Source organism: Rhinichthys klamathensis, unplaced genomic scaffold (assembly GCF_029890125.1).
Source record: "Rhinichthys klamathensis goyatoka isolate OS25496 unplaced genomic scaffold, OSU_Roscu_1.1 h1tg000123l_1, whole genome shotgun sequence".
NCBI classification, from domain to species: Eukaryota; Metazoa; Chordata; class Actinopteri; order Cypriniformes; family Leuciscidae; genus Rhinichthys; species Rhinichthys klamathensis.
Genome location: NW_026606660.1, coordinates 4,275,789 through 4,290,978, shown reverse-complemented (window position 1 = coordinate 4,290,978; position 15,190 = coordinate 4,275,789). Strand labels below are relative to the sequence as shown.

At 36.6% G+C, this 15,190-nt stretch overlaps 1 protein-coding gene across 1 annotated transcript in view; it reads left to right on the top strand.

Moving 5' to 3' along the window:
• The first annotated feature begins 2,722 nt into the window (after nt 1–2,722).
• mthfd1b (methylenetetrahydrofolate dehydrogenase (NADP+ dependent) 1b) overlaps nt 2,723–15,190 on the top strand; it is a 32,059-nt gene continuing 19,591 nt past the window's right edge. Inside the window, exons 1-7 of the mRNA XM_056255930.1 lie at nt 2,723–2,887; nt 4,422–4,506; nt 8,096–8,155; nt 10,464–10,517; nt 10,599–10,735; nt 10,868–10,968; nt 13,497–13,633. Coding sequence (XP_056111905.1) covers nt 2,850–2,887; nt 4,422–4,506; nt 8,096–8,155; nt 10,464–10,517; nt 10,599–10,735; nt 10,868–10,968; nt 13,497–13,633 — 612 coding nt within the window. The 5' untranslated portion in view covers nt 2,723–2,849. The remainder of the gene's footprint in view (nt 2,888–4,421; nt 4,507–8,095; nt 8,156–10,463; nt 10,518–10,598; nt 10,736–10,867; nt 10,969–13,496; nt 13,634–15,190) is intronic.

Here is a 15,190-nt window from a genome sequence, read left to right as displayed (position 1 = left end):
ACTGCAACAGGTGGTCATGTTATAAATAAGACATCTGTACTGCAACTGTATCTTCTCCTGTTTTCAGATAAATTCCCATGGCACAACTCAAGTCCCGCTGGAGGTTTCAGTCCATCCATCGCTTCTGAGACCATGTTACATACAAGACAAGTACAAAGAAGAAGACACCCATGTGCAATCATTCAAACAGCTTTACTTACAGGACTGCATCAATGTTTACATGTAATTTAATTACGTCACTTACACTTACTGTACGTACATATGCCACTTATGCAGAACTTGTGGATTAATCTCATAATATCCTATGAGTTCTGGCAATGTTTTAAGGACAGGCCTTTTGTCTCTATGTGTGTGGCTTTTTCAGACATTACTCTTTTGTTTATTTTGGAGTCATAAAATGGCATAAAATCTGCTCTGAATGGGTTTACTACACAGAATTTAATGGTATGCATTTCCTCCTATTTTTTTTCTTTGTATATCTAAACCTCTATGAAATTCTAGGATAAACCTTATAGGCGCACATCTGCATAATGGGGATTAATTACCATCATTTAACTACCAACAATTATTCCAGACATCTAATGCAATATGATTGCATGTAAATCGCGTGTTGATTTAACTGCTCCTAGAAAAAATTCTTAGTGCTCTGTTTTGTTCTCTCTTATCATTTTAGTGTTGTTAACAAAGCATTTCGACACAGGCATAATCAAGATCAATCAATGATCTTATCATCACTTGGTAGATCAAATGTCTATCCCCCCCCCCCTTTCCATCTATTTCCCTCTTAGTGTTAATGATCCTCCTACATTTTTTTTTTTAATCTTAAATGGCTTTCAAAACATAATCCTAGGTACTTGAAAACACTCTTTCTATTGGCCTTTCAAAATTTCATATAACATCAGTTTTCACATATTTTACTTCTATTATAGGCTACATAATATAGCATGACTTGTTGACATCTTAATATTCCAATCAATAGACCTTCTTCCACCTTTTTAATAGCTGTCTGAAAATATGTTTGTTGCTTGGTAGGTTAACTAACTAACTAAATAAAAAAATAAAAAAATAAAAAATAAAATAAAAAAATATTGTTCATTTGTAAATAATAGTAAAGAAAAAGTTCCACTCTTATTTCAGCAGACAAAAAAAAAACAAGAGGAAAGTTGATTGGTGCAGACAGCTACACCTACATCATTGACGTAAATTTACTCACTTGGTGATATTCACAAACGTATAGGGGCGGATTCATTTCGTAACGCCAGACCTGGAAAAAATAAATAAATTACAATACAGAGCTTTACGGATATGCATTGGAGCTATTAAGACAACCCCCATTAACACACTACTTATAGAAGCTGGAGAGACACCACTAGAATTAAGAAGAGAAAAACTAGCGTTAGCATATTGGGTCAAACTGAGAGGAAGTGGGAAAGAAAACCCTGCAAAGAAGATTAGAGAGGATTGTTGGGAGTATTTCAAGTTTCAGGGGCGTGGGTTTGGATGGACAGGGGAAAAGAAAGTAAGGAAATATGGAATGGAAGCAATAGATTTCACCACACTCAATACAGTCAGTAATATTCCACCTTGGCTTTATCCAGAAGTTAAAACAGATTTTAGTATACTGGAAAAGAAAAGAGGATGGGAAATGGAGGAAGTAGGAATACGGACAGGCAGCTATCTGAGAAACAGTTACTATAATTATCTAAAAATATATACAGATGGATCTAAAAATAAACAGGAATGTGTGGGAATCGGAATACATATACCAGAATTCAAAATAAATATCTCAAAACGATTATCAGATAGGCTATCCGTATATACAGCAGAAATAGTGGCAATCATCATAGCATTACAGTGGGTTGAAGAGGTCAGACCGGATAGGGTGATTTTATGCACAGACTCATTAGCAGCTATTAAAAGTATTCAGTCAATGACATCTGTTAGAGAAGACCTGTTGATTGAAATGTTTCACAGCTTATTTAGGTTACATCGGGGAGGGATGGATGTTCAGTTTTGTTGGGTGCCAGCTCATGAGGGAGTAAATGGAAATGAGATTGCAGACAAACTAGCAAAAGAGGCATTAAAAAAGGAAATAACAGTACAAATACCACTAGGAAAAGGAGAAGGAAAAGCACTCATTAAGAAGAAAGGCATTGAAATATGGCAGAAATGGTGGGAGGAAGACAGGAAAGGAAGGAGTTATTATAAAATACAAAAGTCAGTCAGTAATAAAAATTATAGGGAAAGGAACAGGCGGGAGGAAATAATAATGACAAGAATGAGAGTAGATCATACAGGTCTGAATAGCACCTTGTTTTTATTGGGGAAAAGGAATAGTGAAACGTGTGAAAACTGCGGGATTAAAGAAAATGTTGAACATGTAATTTTGCATTGTATATTGTTTGAGTTGGAAAGACAGATATTTCATGATAGGGTACAAGAGGCAGGGCGAGAATGGAATCTGATGGGGTTATTGGGAACAGATGGAGAAGAAAAAGGGATAAGAATCACCAGGAAGGCATTATTTAAATTTCTTAAAGACACTGGGTTGGTGAACAGAATATGAGAGTATCTTAATATGATACCTAAAAGGGTTTATAGTTGAGTGATATGATGTTACACACTCCAGTACAGTACGTGGCGGTATGCACTTTAAGTTGTTTGCAATCCGCCATTAACTAAGAGAAGAAGAAGAAGAAGTAACGCCAGACCTATTTTTTTTACAGTCTATGAGCCAGACAGACACACACAGAAGTAGAAGAAGAGTTCAACACGTGCTCTCAGTTAGCAGCGTAAACTGTGGAACACACAACTTTGTCTCACTTTAAAGGAAAACTTAAAATCTTACGATGCCAGCCCAAATCATCTGCGGAAAAGCGATCTCAGCGTAAGCTATTTTCTAATATTTTTCATGTTACGTTGATAAAGATATAAAATAATTTTTATGTTGTTTGTTCAAAACGTAGGCCTACTTGTGTGATTTAGAAAGCAATAATATTTTAGAGACAGAGAGAGTGCCTGTTTGTTTGTTTGTTTGTTTTTTACACCGCTCAGATTCGTGGTTGTTTGAATGGATTTTTGTCACGAATTGAACTCTGAACTCTTGAGAAATGCACTGCAGGTTTTTTATTGATCGGTTTATCGATGATATTAAAGTCTGAAAGAGTATTATGTAAACCAGGACACACTCAAAAGGTGTAGGGATTTTATATTGTTTTTATGTATGGAGACCAAACATCACATGATCTCCATCTTCTGACCATCTGAAAGAATGGCTCAGTCAGTAAATAATCAGCCATTTAGTTAACTTGCAGTGCACACACGAATGTTTTTAAACCTAATAAAATGTGTCTTATTTACCCTCATGGTTAATTTTAATTTAGCTAACATTATACAATTGGTTCAGTCTTCGTAGAGTACTCACATCACGTAGAGTACATTGGACATCTAGTATCCAATGTGTGTAACTAATTTACATGGGCCATTTTCTACTGTAGTTCTAACATGTAGGCTAATTTAAACAATAATTTTAACACTTGGTTGCAAAATTAAAATAAACATGTATTTCCCGACCTGAAAAGTGAGCATTCAAGCTAAAAACTTGCAGCCAAATTCAGATGTCGATGACTACGTTTACATGCGCCCTCATAATGTGATTGTGTAATGAGATTTAGGCAAAATTGTGATTTCAACTGTATCTCATGTAAACACAATACTTAGAACAAAAATTCAGATTAAGCTCATAAGCGTTACAACCAGCGTTCTTCTGAATCAGGACAGCTGAGTGGGAACATAATTGGCAATGAGCTCCAATATTGCCTGTTTGTGATTTTTACAGTCAAACCAAAATTTATTCAGACACCTTCAACATTTCTCACATTATCAGTTTATTCGCTATAGTTTAGAAAATGGTAATAAAATATGACAAGAACTCAGTTATCAAATCAGTTGATAATTCACTGGTTTTGGCCACCCTTCTGTTAGACTGTCTCACAAATGAATCGGGTTGAATAGCTGTCAGCGGTTAGATTTAAGTAAACAATTAGATAATTCCAATTTAAGTCAACCAATTACCAAGCAATGCTTCATTTTGTGCAGTCTGTGGTGTAAAAAGGTTGCATTAGCAATTAAAGAAAAAACACTTAAGCAAAACAGGGTCAGGTCAAAGTGTCTGAATAATTTTTGGTCCCAAATTTTTATAAATTTTACTGGTAGTTCACTGTGTGAAGAATTTTTGGGTATATGTCACAGTTTACTTTATTTTGCTATCCTCACTTACATAAATGAACTATAGTGTCCTGCACCCACTAGTAAAAAAAAAATCTAAAATTATATCTGGTGCCTGAATCATTTTTGGTTTGACTGTATATCATAAATGTGTGACCATGCATAACTAATTTTGAATCCTTATGTTTCTCCAGTCAGGTCAGAGAGAGGTTGAAGGAAGAGGTGAAAGGCATGAGGATGACTCATCCCAATTTCAAACCCGGCCTTGTGGTGTTACAGGTTAGTGGTGACAAGTTACTGGTTTAAATGTTGAATGACACAGTATGTGTTTTATGGCCTTATTTCAGTGACTTCAAAATATTTCTTTTTCAGTAAATGTCTTTTTTTCTCAAAAATACAAACTTTTACACGCATGTTGCTCACATATTATTGTAGCAGAGTTTGTGCTGAATACAGAGCAATCAGACTTTAGCCATGAACATATTACAAGTTACTGAAATAAGCACAAATGTCAGAGCATGTCAAAACACCTCCAAAGCCCAGAAAACACCTCAGACCCCAGACGGTTAAGGCATGAAGTTATTTTTCACAGAGAAAAAATACGTTTCAATGTGATAATAATTTTGATTATCAAAGATGAGTTTTAAAGGAACACTCCGACTTTTTGGGACTTTAGACTATTCACCTTATCCCCCAGAGTTAGATAAGTCCATACATACCTTTTTCATCTCCGTGCGTGCTATAAGTCTGTTTGACGCACCCACCGCTAGCCTAGCTTAGCACAAAGACTGGATGTAAATGGTTGCAGCTAGCATACTAATCCAAATAAGTGACAAAATAACGCAAACATTTTCCTATTTACATGTTGGGATTTGCATAGTCACAGAGTGTACAAAAAACAAAGTCACATGAGACACAGACGTATTTTAACCGTATAAATACTGGGAACTATATTCTCTGAAGGCGAAGCACTGCTACTTGGGCGGAGTGATAACCGCAGCACCTGAGACGCGCTCTCTGCTCCTCACCACGGCTCGTCTCAGGTGCTGCGGTTATCACTCCGCCCAAGTAGCAGTGCTTCGCCTTCAGAGAATATAGTTCCCAGTATTTATACGGTTAAAATATGTCTGTGTCTCATGTGACTTTGTTTTTTGTACACTCTGTGACTATGCAAATCCCAACATGTAAATAGGAAAATGTTTGCGTTATTTTGACACTTATTTGGATTAGTATGCTAGCTGCAACCATTTACATCCAGTCTTTGTGCTAAGCTAGGCTAGCGGTGGGTGCGTCAAACAGACTTATAGCACGCACGGAGATGAAAAAGGTATGTATGGACTTATCTAACTCTGGGGGATAAGGTGAATAGGCTAAAGTCCCAAAAAGTCGGAGTGTTCCTTTAAGGGATACAATTATTGACTGCAGGGGGAAATTATGGTAGTGTTTTTATTGTGCGCGTGAGCAGTGGTTCAGTGATTGAGACCAACTTTCTTTTGAAGAGAGTGGTTTTGCTGTTTTATTTAGATTTAAGTGTTTGATATTTTTTCAAATTTATAATCTCAGAAATATTTGAATAAAAAGAAGGTTTGCCTATTGGCAATTGTGCTTTGCCACTTTATTGGTCTGATTTAATTATTAAAAATGTATTAACTTTTAATGAAGGTGTTTCCAGTCAGTCTGAAGTTGTTTAAACTGTCCTCTTATATTTGCATATGTTAAAACTGGGATGGGTAGCGCTGCTCCTGGAGGACCGCTGTCCTGCAAATTTTAGTTCCAGCCCAAATCAAACACACCTGCCTGTATTGTAATTTTTCAAGTAATCCTGAAGACTTTGATTAGAATTTCAATCCTGGTCCTGGGGACCAACAGCACTGCATATTTTGGGCGAATTCCAATCAGAATTAGCATCCCTATATTCACTTCTAAGAGCCCTTGAAGTGGATGGATGGAGCAGGGCGCTGACGTGCCGTTATGTAGCTGTTTGGAATGCACTTGCTGAAGGAATCAAAGAAAGATAATTTCCTCTTTTTCAACTGGAATGTTACCTTGTCAACACATCGCCGTGTCCATCACGCAGTGCCTTATTATTGCTTTTAAATATTGTTGCAATTTCTTTTTCTGTTGCAATTCAAAAGTTTCTAAAATGTGTTTTAAATATGTTTTGAATCTGCTCTTAACTTTATGAAACTTTACTTAACATACTATCAAACATTTCTTACCTATACATTTTTTAAATTAAGAAAATGTGTATAATATCACAACAAAACATCTTGAATTATTCTGTTTACATTTACTTAAACTCTCAGGCCATTTAGCTTTTAAATAAATTGCGAGGACTCGTCACCCTGGGTCACGTGACAATAAACAATAAAATGCCTTCATTGAAGTGACCATTGTCTGTATGCTTCACTACTGAACTTGTGGATGGGCCCTTCAAGGGCAAGGTTTAATCTGTGATGGAACAAGCCAGATCCGGATCCGGCACCTGGGAAATCTCATACACCACTGAAAGATATTTATGCAATGACCTGTTTACGTATGTTCAGGAAAATTAAGTATAATAATGATAATGTTGTTAATAACTTGCCAGGATAAATGTATAAAAGAAATTAAGTGGAAGAAATGCAGCTAAGTGGTCCATGCCATGTTTTGGTGACGATTTATTGGATTTGACCACAATTCGCATTTTCAATGCATAACAAGCAACGTTATAGAATATACTAGGCTTAAATTTCGGCTCGGGTATTGCGCATAATTTTACTCATTCCCGCAGGGTTCGCACTTGTAAGGTGGGAAATTCCTCCAAACAATTAGTTTTTTGGTTGAATGAGAAAATCAATCCACACAGATTATAAAGGTTTCAAATTACTGATTTGATCTGATGTGAGACATAATTTCACAAACATCGAGAGAGTGGTTAACCTTGTACCGTTTTTTTGTATCCGGTATTGCTTCCTGTCTCTATTTTAAAATGCGTACATGGCTTCACATCACCATCATCGTCTGTACAAGCCAGTTGCATGCTGCAATACAAGTCTTTCGCTCGCGTTTCGGGACACAATTTTCACTTGCCTAATCGGGCCAGTGTTGCATCGTTTCTAAAGTTTATCATATGCACTATGACATGTCAATTTAAACATTCAAGTGATTTTTTTTTTTTTGTGATCAACTTTTTATTGTCTTTAGATATAACAAAATAACATCCATTCAAACAAACAAACAGGGAAGGGGGAGCAGATTGTAAATTAACAATCTGAAAGAAAACTGGAAGGGGAAAAAAACTTTATATGGTCATTATATAATACAATGTGTAGGAAGAAATAAAATTGCCCTGCATCAATGGTGCTAGGTTTAGCCCTGTTAATTTGCGCTGTTGTACCGCTCTAGCGCATTACATTTTAATTCAGAGAGTATATTTTCATGTCTGTTTACATTCAGGATTTATTAAATCAAAATACAGTAGTCAACATTTGAAGTGAATCAAAACCTTTTATACATGAATTTTGAACAATACCGGTTCTTGTCCTAGGACAACTTTGAACTTTTTTGATCCACTTCAAATGTTGATTACTGTAGTTGGATGTAAAAACCCAACTGAGATTGCGCATACAGTATATGTTCCGTTACCTTTCTCTACCCCACTAACTTGCTGGATACTTCACAGAATACAAATCTGAGAGACAGTGGTCCCCCAGGAGTTGCCCATCCTTTTCATCTAGTAGGAAACGCACATTATAGTACTAGGAAAACACATTACTTAAGCTAAAAAATTACTAAAAAAATGTATGAAAGTTCTCTGAAAGGTTTTACAAGCTACAGTATGTTTGGTATACTTGTTGATTAAATGTTGATTGTTTGTCTGTTATAGGTGGGAGACAGAGAGGACTCAAACTTGTACATCAGCATGAAGCTGAAAGCTGCTGCTGAGGTAAGGCCACGTCAAAACGGTGTATAGGGATGGTGCTTAAAGGGATGGTTCACCCAAAAATGAAAAATTGCTGTTAATTTACTCACCCTTAGGCCATCCAAGATGTAGGTGTCTTTTTGTTCTTCAGTAGAAATGTAAAGAAGACTTTTAGCTGAAACCAAAGTCCTTGGTGAATCTCTTGGAGGACGGGTTCAAGCATAGTTCACCTCTATCTATCTCCAAGCATGGGTCAACCTGAGACTTTGCATGAGACCCAGCTATAGGGGAGCCCTACTATAAGGATGCCCACAAGCAAACTTCCTCTACTCATTAGCACTGTGACCATGGTTGAGCACCCATCCAAAGGGGAGCAATATCCCTGCTTCATGACACAACGCTAGTCTGGTTCCATTCACCCTGCTCTACCCTAACGCCGGTTTCACACTGCATGCGTTAGCAGCGCATATTTTTTTCGGCGCCCATGTTAACAGATTAGAGCATTCACACTCCACGCAGAGGCGGCGCTGAGTCTATTGTTGCTGTGCCGCTCACGCTGAATTAAAGTGACAATGCATTGATCATGGCCAAAATACACAGCAGTTTTACCCAAAAAGTGCATTGATGATATCTATTGTGTTTTAAACAGTCAATCAAATGTCCTTCAGCAATTTAAAAAGAAAACAAATGTCCAAAAACTACAAAAACAAGTTTAAACTGTTTTTACTGCCAGTTTAGTTTAAGTTACAGATTAATTTAACCACCACTGCAGTTACAGGTTAGTGGTGATCTGCACTGTTACACGTCACATTTTAGTATCGGTACTGTTCACTTGGAACCTCAGCCGAGGTGGTACTATTTAAGTGAGCCGTACCGAACTGTAAAAACGCCTTTAAAACCCTCAATGTTATTGGGGGAGAGCAGCTCATACCCCATCTAGAGGATAAGCATTCTACTCAAAGCCTGCTATGGCTAGTAAATAGTTTAGTAGAGCATTCATCCAAAGGAGAGCGAGACCCCTACTCCTCTCCAAGACCCATTGATAGTTACCTTTCTCCTTCATTCAACGGTAAAGCCTATTTCCCTACATTAGTCATAGAGGGGAAATGAAAACAAGGGTATAATGTGCCTAAAACTATCATCCCCTAAGCTCCAAGACTTAACTGACTTGACTTGACTAAGCTCCAACCCGAGGGTGAGCAGTTTCTCAAAGGGAAATCTCTGTTGCCACCACTTCTACCAAAGAGACAGGCTGTCCTTAGACATAACCAGCCATAGGGTTTTATGGTAGAATATTTGCATTGTCTACACTGTAAAAAATGTTTTGTGTAAAATACCGGCAGCTGTGGTTGCCAGAACTTCACCGTAAAATATATACACTGTACAGAATGCTTTTTGGCAACTGTAAATTTTACAGTTGTGAATTGTTTGTTTACAGTAAATTACTCTTAAATAAAACAGATATAATGTAAATCTGTTTACAGTCATTTACTTTAAAAATAGCAGCTGTAAATGTAAACTTGTTTTACGGTTAACTACTTTAACAAACATACTTTAAACCTACGTACAGTCTATCTCCGTAATAAATACAATACAACTGTATGAAATATTATAGTATTTTTACAGAAAATTACCGGCAGCTGTGATTAATACAGTACAACACAAATACAGTACAACACATAAGGCATTACAGTTAGTTGTAATTGTAATGGTTACAAAATATATAACAAAAACTTAAAGGTTTTGTTCAACAAACGCCTAACGCGCACAAATCCTTTCATTATAACCAACAAAGCTTTCAGAAATTCATATTAAAATCATTGAAACCGTCTACTACATAATAAATCTCATATTTACATTGTCTACACTTTGTTGGTTATGTGGAGAGCATTCACGGGAATCTGAGCTTGCACTTAACTAAACTCTAGCCATTTTACTGAAGCATTGATTGGCTTCAATGCTCAGTGCTGCAAAAACACATTGTTAAAAGAAACCTTTGATGGAGTAGATGTACTTTAAACAGCACTGTAATCCACACTTTGCATGATTAATTTCAGCAACTGCAATCATAATTCAAGTTTCAACAGTTCCACATATATAATAATTATTCAATATGCAAAGATGCAATGCAATCATAGCAATTGGCATTTACATTGAAGTCTTAAAGGAAACATAAACTGAGTGTTCAAACCGGAGTGTTAATAACATGGTAGAAAACAGCTTTTTATGAAAAAAACTGACCTAAATTATAAGTGGATTGTTGTTCATTGGTCCTGAACTACATTTCTTTATTATTTTACACTTTAATTACTATTACTGTCTTGATTTTTAGATCGGGATCAATGCTGTACATGTGAAGCTTCCACAGACTGCAACTGAAAATGAGGTAGGGCAGATCATCTGAAGGAGTGATTAACCATTGTTTCAGATTTTGTCAGTTTATGATTAACTGTTACACATTTTGAAGGTTATGCGCAGTGTAATTGAAGTCAATGAAAACTCCAAAGTTCATGGGCTCATAGTCCAGCTGCCCCTCGACTCCATCCACACTATTAATACAGAAAGGATTATCAATGCTGTGGCTCCAGAGAAAGATGTTGATGGGTACAGAAAATATAATTCAGTCTTTACCATTATGCCATTATTATAATTCTGATTTAATGTGACTTTCAACAAATTGTATTCTGCTCCATGAAATAATGAAAGGTGTTTTGATGTCTGTTTGTTTGCTTGCAGTTTGACGAGTATAAATGCAGGGAAACTGGCACGTGGTGATCTTGGAGACTGTTTTATCCCATGTACTCCTAATGGATGTATGGAGCTCATTAAGCAAACAGGTGAGACGGGCACCTTAGACTAAAGCAGGGAACACACTACACAACCGATTATCAATGTAATTTGGTTGTGAAAATTGATCATGCCCAAACAGGTGAGTTGCGCTCGCTTAAAATTGTGTAGTGTGCAGTGTTTCTTCAACAGCTCTCCTCACGAAATTAATTCCCTAAGTCAATATTCTCTAATAATAGAACGATACCTGAGCTTCTATGCTCTTTAGCAAGGTAAGTCCCGGCCTTTGCAACCTTAAAAGGCCCTGACGAGTGAAGCTCCAGTCAAGTCATCTTTTTTTATATAGCGCTTTTTACAATACAGATTGTTTCAAAGCAGCTTTACAGAGATAACAGGAAAATAATGCAACAAAGTTTGTTTCCAGAAGAAAATAGTGTCACAGTCCAGCTTAAGTAAGCTCAGTGATGTTTAATTTTTGTTTAAAAAAAGTTAATTTATATATATAGCCGCTCTGGAGTAAACCGTGATGTCATCGTCCAGCTCAGTTCAGTTCTCATATAATGGTGCCAATGCAGGCAGATCAATATTATTGTTGAATAATAAATTAAATGTTTTATTTAATGTCCCCAACGAAGCAAGCCAAAAGCCAATGGCAACAAAGGTGAAAAAAGGCGACAGTGGCAAGGAACCAAAACACCAAAAAAACCTTGGGAGAAACCAGGCTCAGTCAGGGGGCCAGTTCTCCTCTGGCCAACGAACGAACAGTGTATGATTATGATTCAGGCAGCATTATAGGTCAGAAGTCAGATTGGATTGGAACAATCAGAATATTATCCAGTTCCATCTGGTTGAAGATCAGAGTCACGCCGGGATGGAGACGGGTTTGTTGAGGATCAGTGCCGATGGCTGTCGTGTCGATGAGGCCTTCACAGGAGAGTCTAGTTGACACAACCTCTGCTGACACTTCAGGGATGCGTTGTGGTCGTGTCTAAGCGCGGGTCCTCCATCTGATCTAGACATATAGGTTTAATTTATTAAGAAACAAAATAACTTTTTATCAGAAAGACCCATGCCCATGTTTTTTGGAAGGGTGTCCACTTCTAGGCCTATTTCCTGTCAAATGATTTATTGTGAAAGGCTATTATACAAACACATTTATTAGGCTATTATTTATTTAGATTTATTTAGAAGCTGTTCTATTTATTAATCATACGCTGTTCGTTCGTTGGCCAGAGGAAAACCGGCCCCCCGACTGAGCCTGGTTTCTTCCAAGGTTTCTTTTCTCGATTCAGTCACTGATGGAGTTTTGGTTAATTTGGCACTGTCGCCTTTTTTCGCCTTTAGCGCCTTTGGATTTTGGCTTGCTTAGTTGGGGACACTTAATATTAGGGCTGGGAAAAAATTAATCGTAATTAATCGCATCCAAAATAAAAGTTTTGTTTACATAATATATGTGTGTGTAGTGTGTATAATTATTTTGTATATATAAATACACACATATGCATGTATATATTTAAGAAATATTTGCATGTATATACTGTATATATATTTATACATCATTTATATTATATATAAATATACATATTTTTATATTAAAAACACATTTTTCTTAAATATATACATGCATGTGTGTGTATTTATATATACAAAATAATTATACACACTACACACACATATTTTATGTAAACAAAACTTTTATTTTGGATGCGATTAATCACGATTAATTTTTTCCCAGCCCTACTTAATATTCAACAATATTATTGATCTGCCTGCATTGACACCATTATATGAGAACTGAACTGAGCTGGACGATGACATCACTGTTTTCTCCAGAGTAGCTGTATAGATAAATTAACTAAATAACTTTTTTACAACAGAAATGAACCATCACTGAACTTACTTAAGCTGGACTATGACGCTATTTTCTTCTGTACAGTTTTGGTGTCTATACAGTTTTTTTGTGTGTCTGTACAGTTTTTGTGTCATAATTTACTGCCGTTTCAAACTCTTTCTTCTGCGGAACACAAAAGGAGATACTTGAAGTATGCTACAGCTGTTTTTGTCCATACAATGAAACTTAATGGGGTCAAACAGTTCCAAAATAGTTCCAAAAATGACATAAAGGTAGAGTATAAGTAATCCATAAATCTTCAATCCGACTCATGTATACAAAGTCCAAATCAAATGGGGCAACCTGTCAAAAATATCAAACCTGTTTGCCACCTGTGTCATGATTTGGCCTTTGTGTATATGAGTTAATCAATGATTTAAATTTACTTGAGAGTGAAAAACTACTTAATTTGTTCCTAAAAAATTATCAGATTGCTTCAGAGGACTTGGATTGGAGTTCAATAGATTATGGACTGGATTTTAGGATAAGTCCTTATCAGAGCTTGGACCCCATTGAGTTTCATTGTCTGGAAAAAATTAGACATTCTTCAAACATCTCCTCCTGTGTTCCACAGAAGTGTTTGACATGAAGGTGAGTAAATGCTGACATAATTTTTGGTTGAACCATTCATCTACCTTAAATGAACTTGAATTATAACAGTGTATATATTTAATGTCTTGTGTTTAGGTGTGTCTGTGGCTGGAAAAAGAGCTGTGGTAATTGGCCGCAGTAAGATTGTTGGTGCACCAATGCACGACCTTCTCCTTTGGAATCATGCCACTGTAACAACTTGTCATTCAAAGACTGCAGACTTGGCCTCTGAGGTACAGAGCTCTGGAGCTTTATTTACACTCTGTTTTTTTGCAATATTATAATATAATAAAATTATATTAGCTAATCAAAATCCGCACACACACTATTCACATTTTAGAATACTAAAGTATCACAACTATGAATTAAAACATGGAAAAAAGTCTTTTGGAAAGAGCCTGGAAATTTCATGGAAATTCTTTTGTCTGCTTTTGTCACTTATGTGGCATTTTTATGAGGCTTGCATTAGTCTGGTTATGAATATGGCAACAGATTAATCAAAGAGAAGCTAAAAATGCTGGGAACCCTATAGTTATTTTCCCAGGAATATTAGGGGTTTAACCGTAAAGCTGTAGAAACCTTGTACTTGTTTCTTTCTGTTTCTTCTTCTTCCGCCGCCTCTTCTATAAAAGTATATAGGCGTCAGAGACCCCAGACTTCAGCAGGATGGTCCCAATCACTCACCACTACTCAGGCTCACAGATACACATTTGTCCGACACTAGGCAGCTATAAGAATCATATAGGGGTGTGCAAAAAAATCGATTCACATTTGAATCGCGATTCAATCTTTACCGATTCAGAATCGATTCATAGAATTCCAAAAATCGATTCTTTTTTTTTTATGGCGTGCACGGGCGGAGTTACAATCTGGTGAGTCGGGACTTTTACCGGTGGTCCGGTAGTGTTTCGAGGCTGCGAGGGCCGGTCTGATAAATAGTTACGTTGCAAGTTCTTGCCGCCCGCTGGTCAAACTGTGCAGCCTCTCTGCTCAACCCGTGAATAAATGCATCGATCCGCAGATCTTATGTTTGAGTTCTGTAGATCTTTTTGCCAAGCGTGTCAGAGGTTATGGGTTCTAAACCGCACTTGTATAGTTTTTTCTCTCTCTCATCAAAACCGAATATGTTCATCACGTTTGTGTGCATTTTATTTTGTAATTTCACCGCAACCACAACGGCGATATGAAGCGCGTCCGAGGGAATACTGCGCGAGCCACTGAACACTGTATCCATGACACATAGCAGCGGCAACGAGCGCGCAGCTTGATTTCAAAAACAACAGATCTCTTATTTAATAGCGAACTAAATGAATGCTCTGCTAGTTAACTGGAGATACCCGCAAATTACGCCTATGAACGACTTCACTGGATCTAAACAAATCAATCTAACCATAGATGTTACCAGTAGCAGTGGCTTTTTAAAATCTATTTAAAATAATTTCGCAAGGGTTCTATGACATTAGTAGCTTAGCTATATATTTTTAGGAAGTTCAATGTGCCCAGTCGAGTTCACATTTCAACAGTCAACCTAGCTGAAGTACTCCTTAAACCACATTTAGCATAATTGTTTGTTTGATCTGACTACAGCACTTTAAAGCTAAATGTAAAAGCTTTTTATTTAAGTTTTATTTTTAAACTTGAATTAAATGTATTTGAAAGCTGGCCAAAGCTTGGCACTTTGCACTTTTTAGTTGCAAAAGTTTTTAATTTTTGTATGATGACATATAAAGTAATATCAAACTACATTTAATTTGTTGTGGGTTTTTTTCTTTTAAATTGTGTCTACTGCA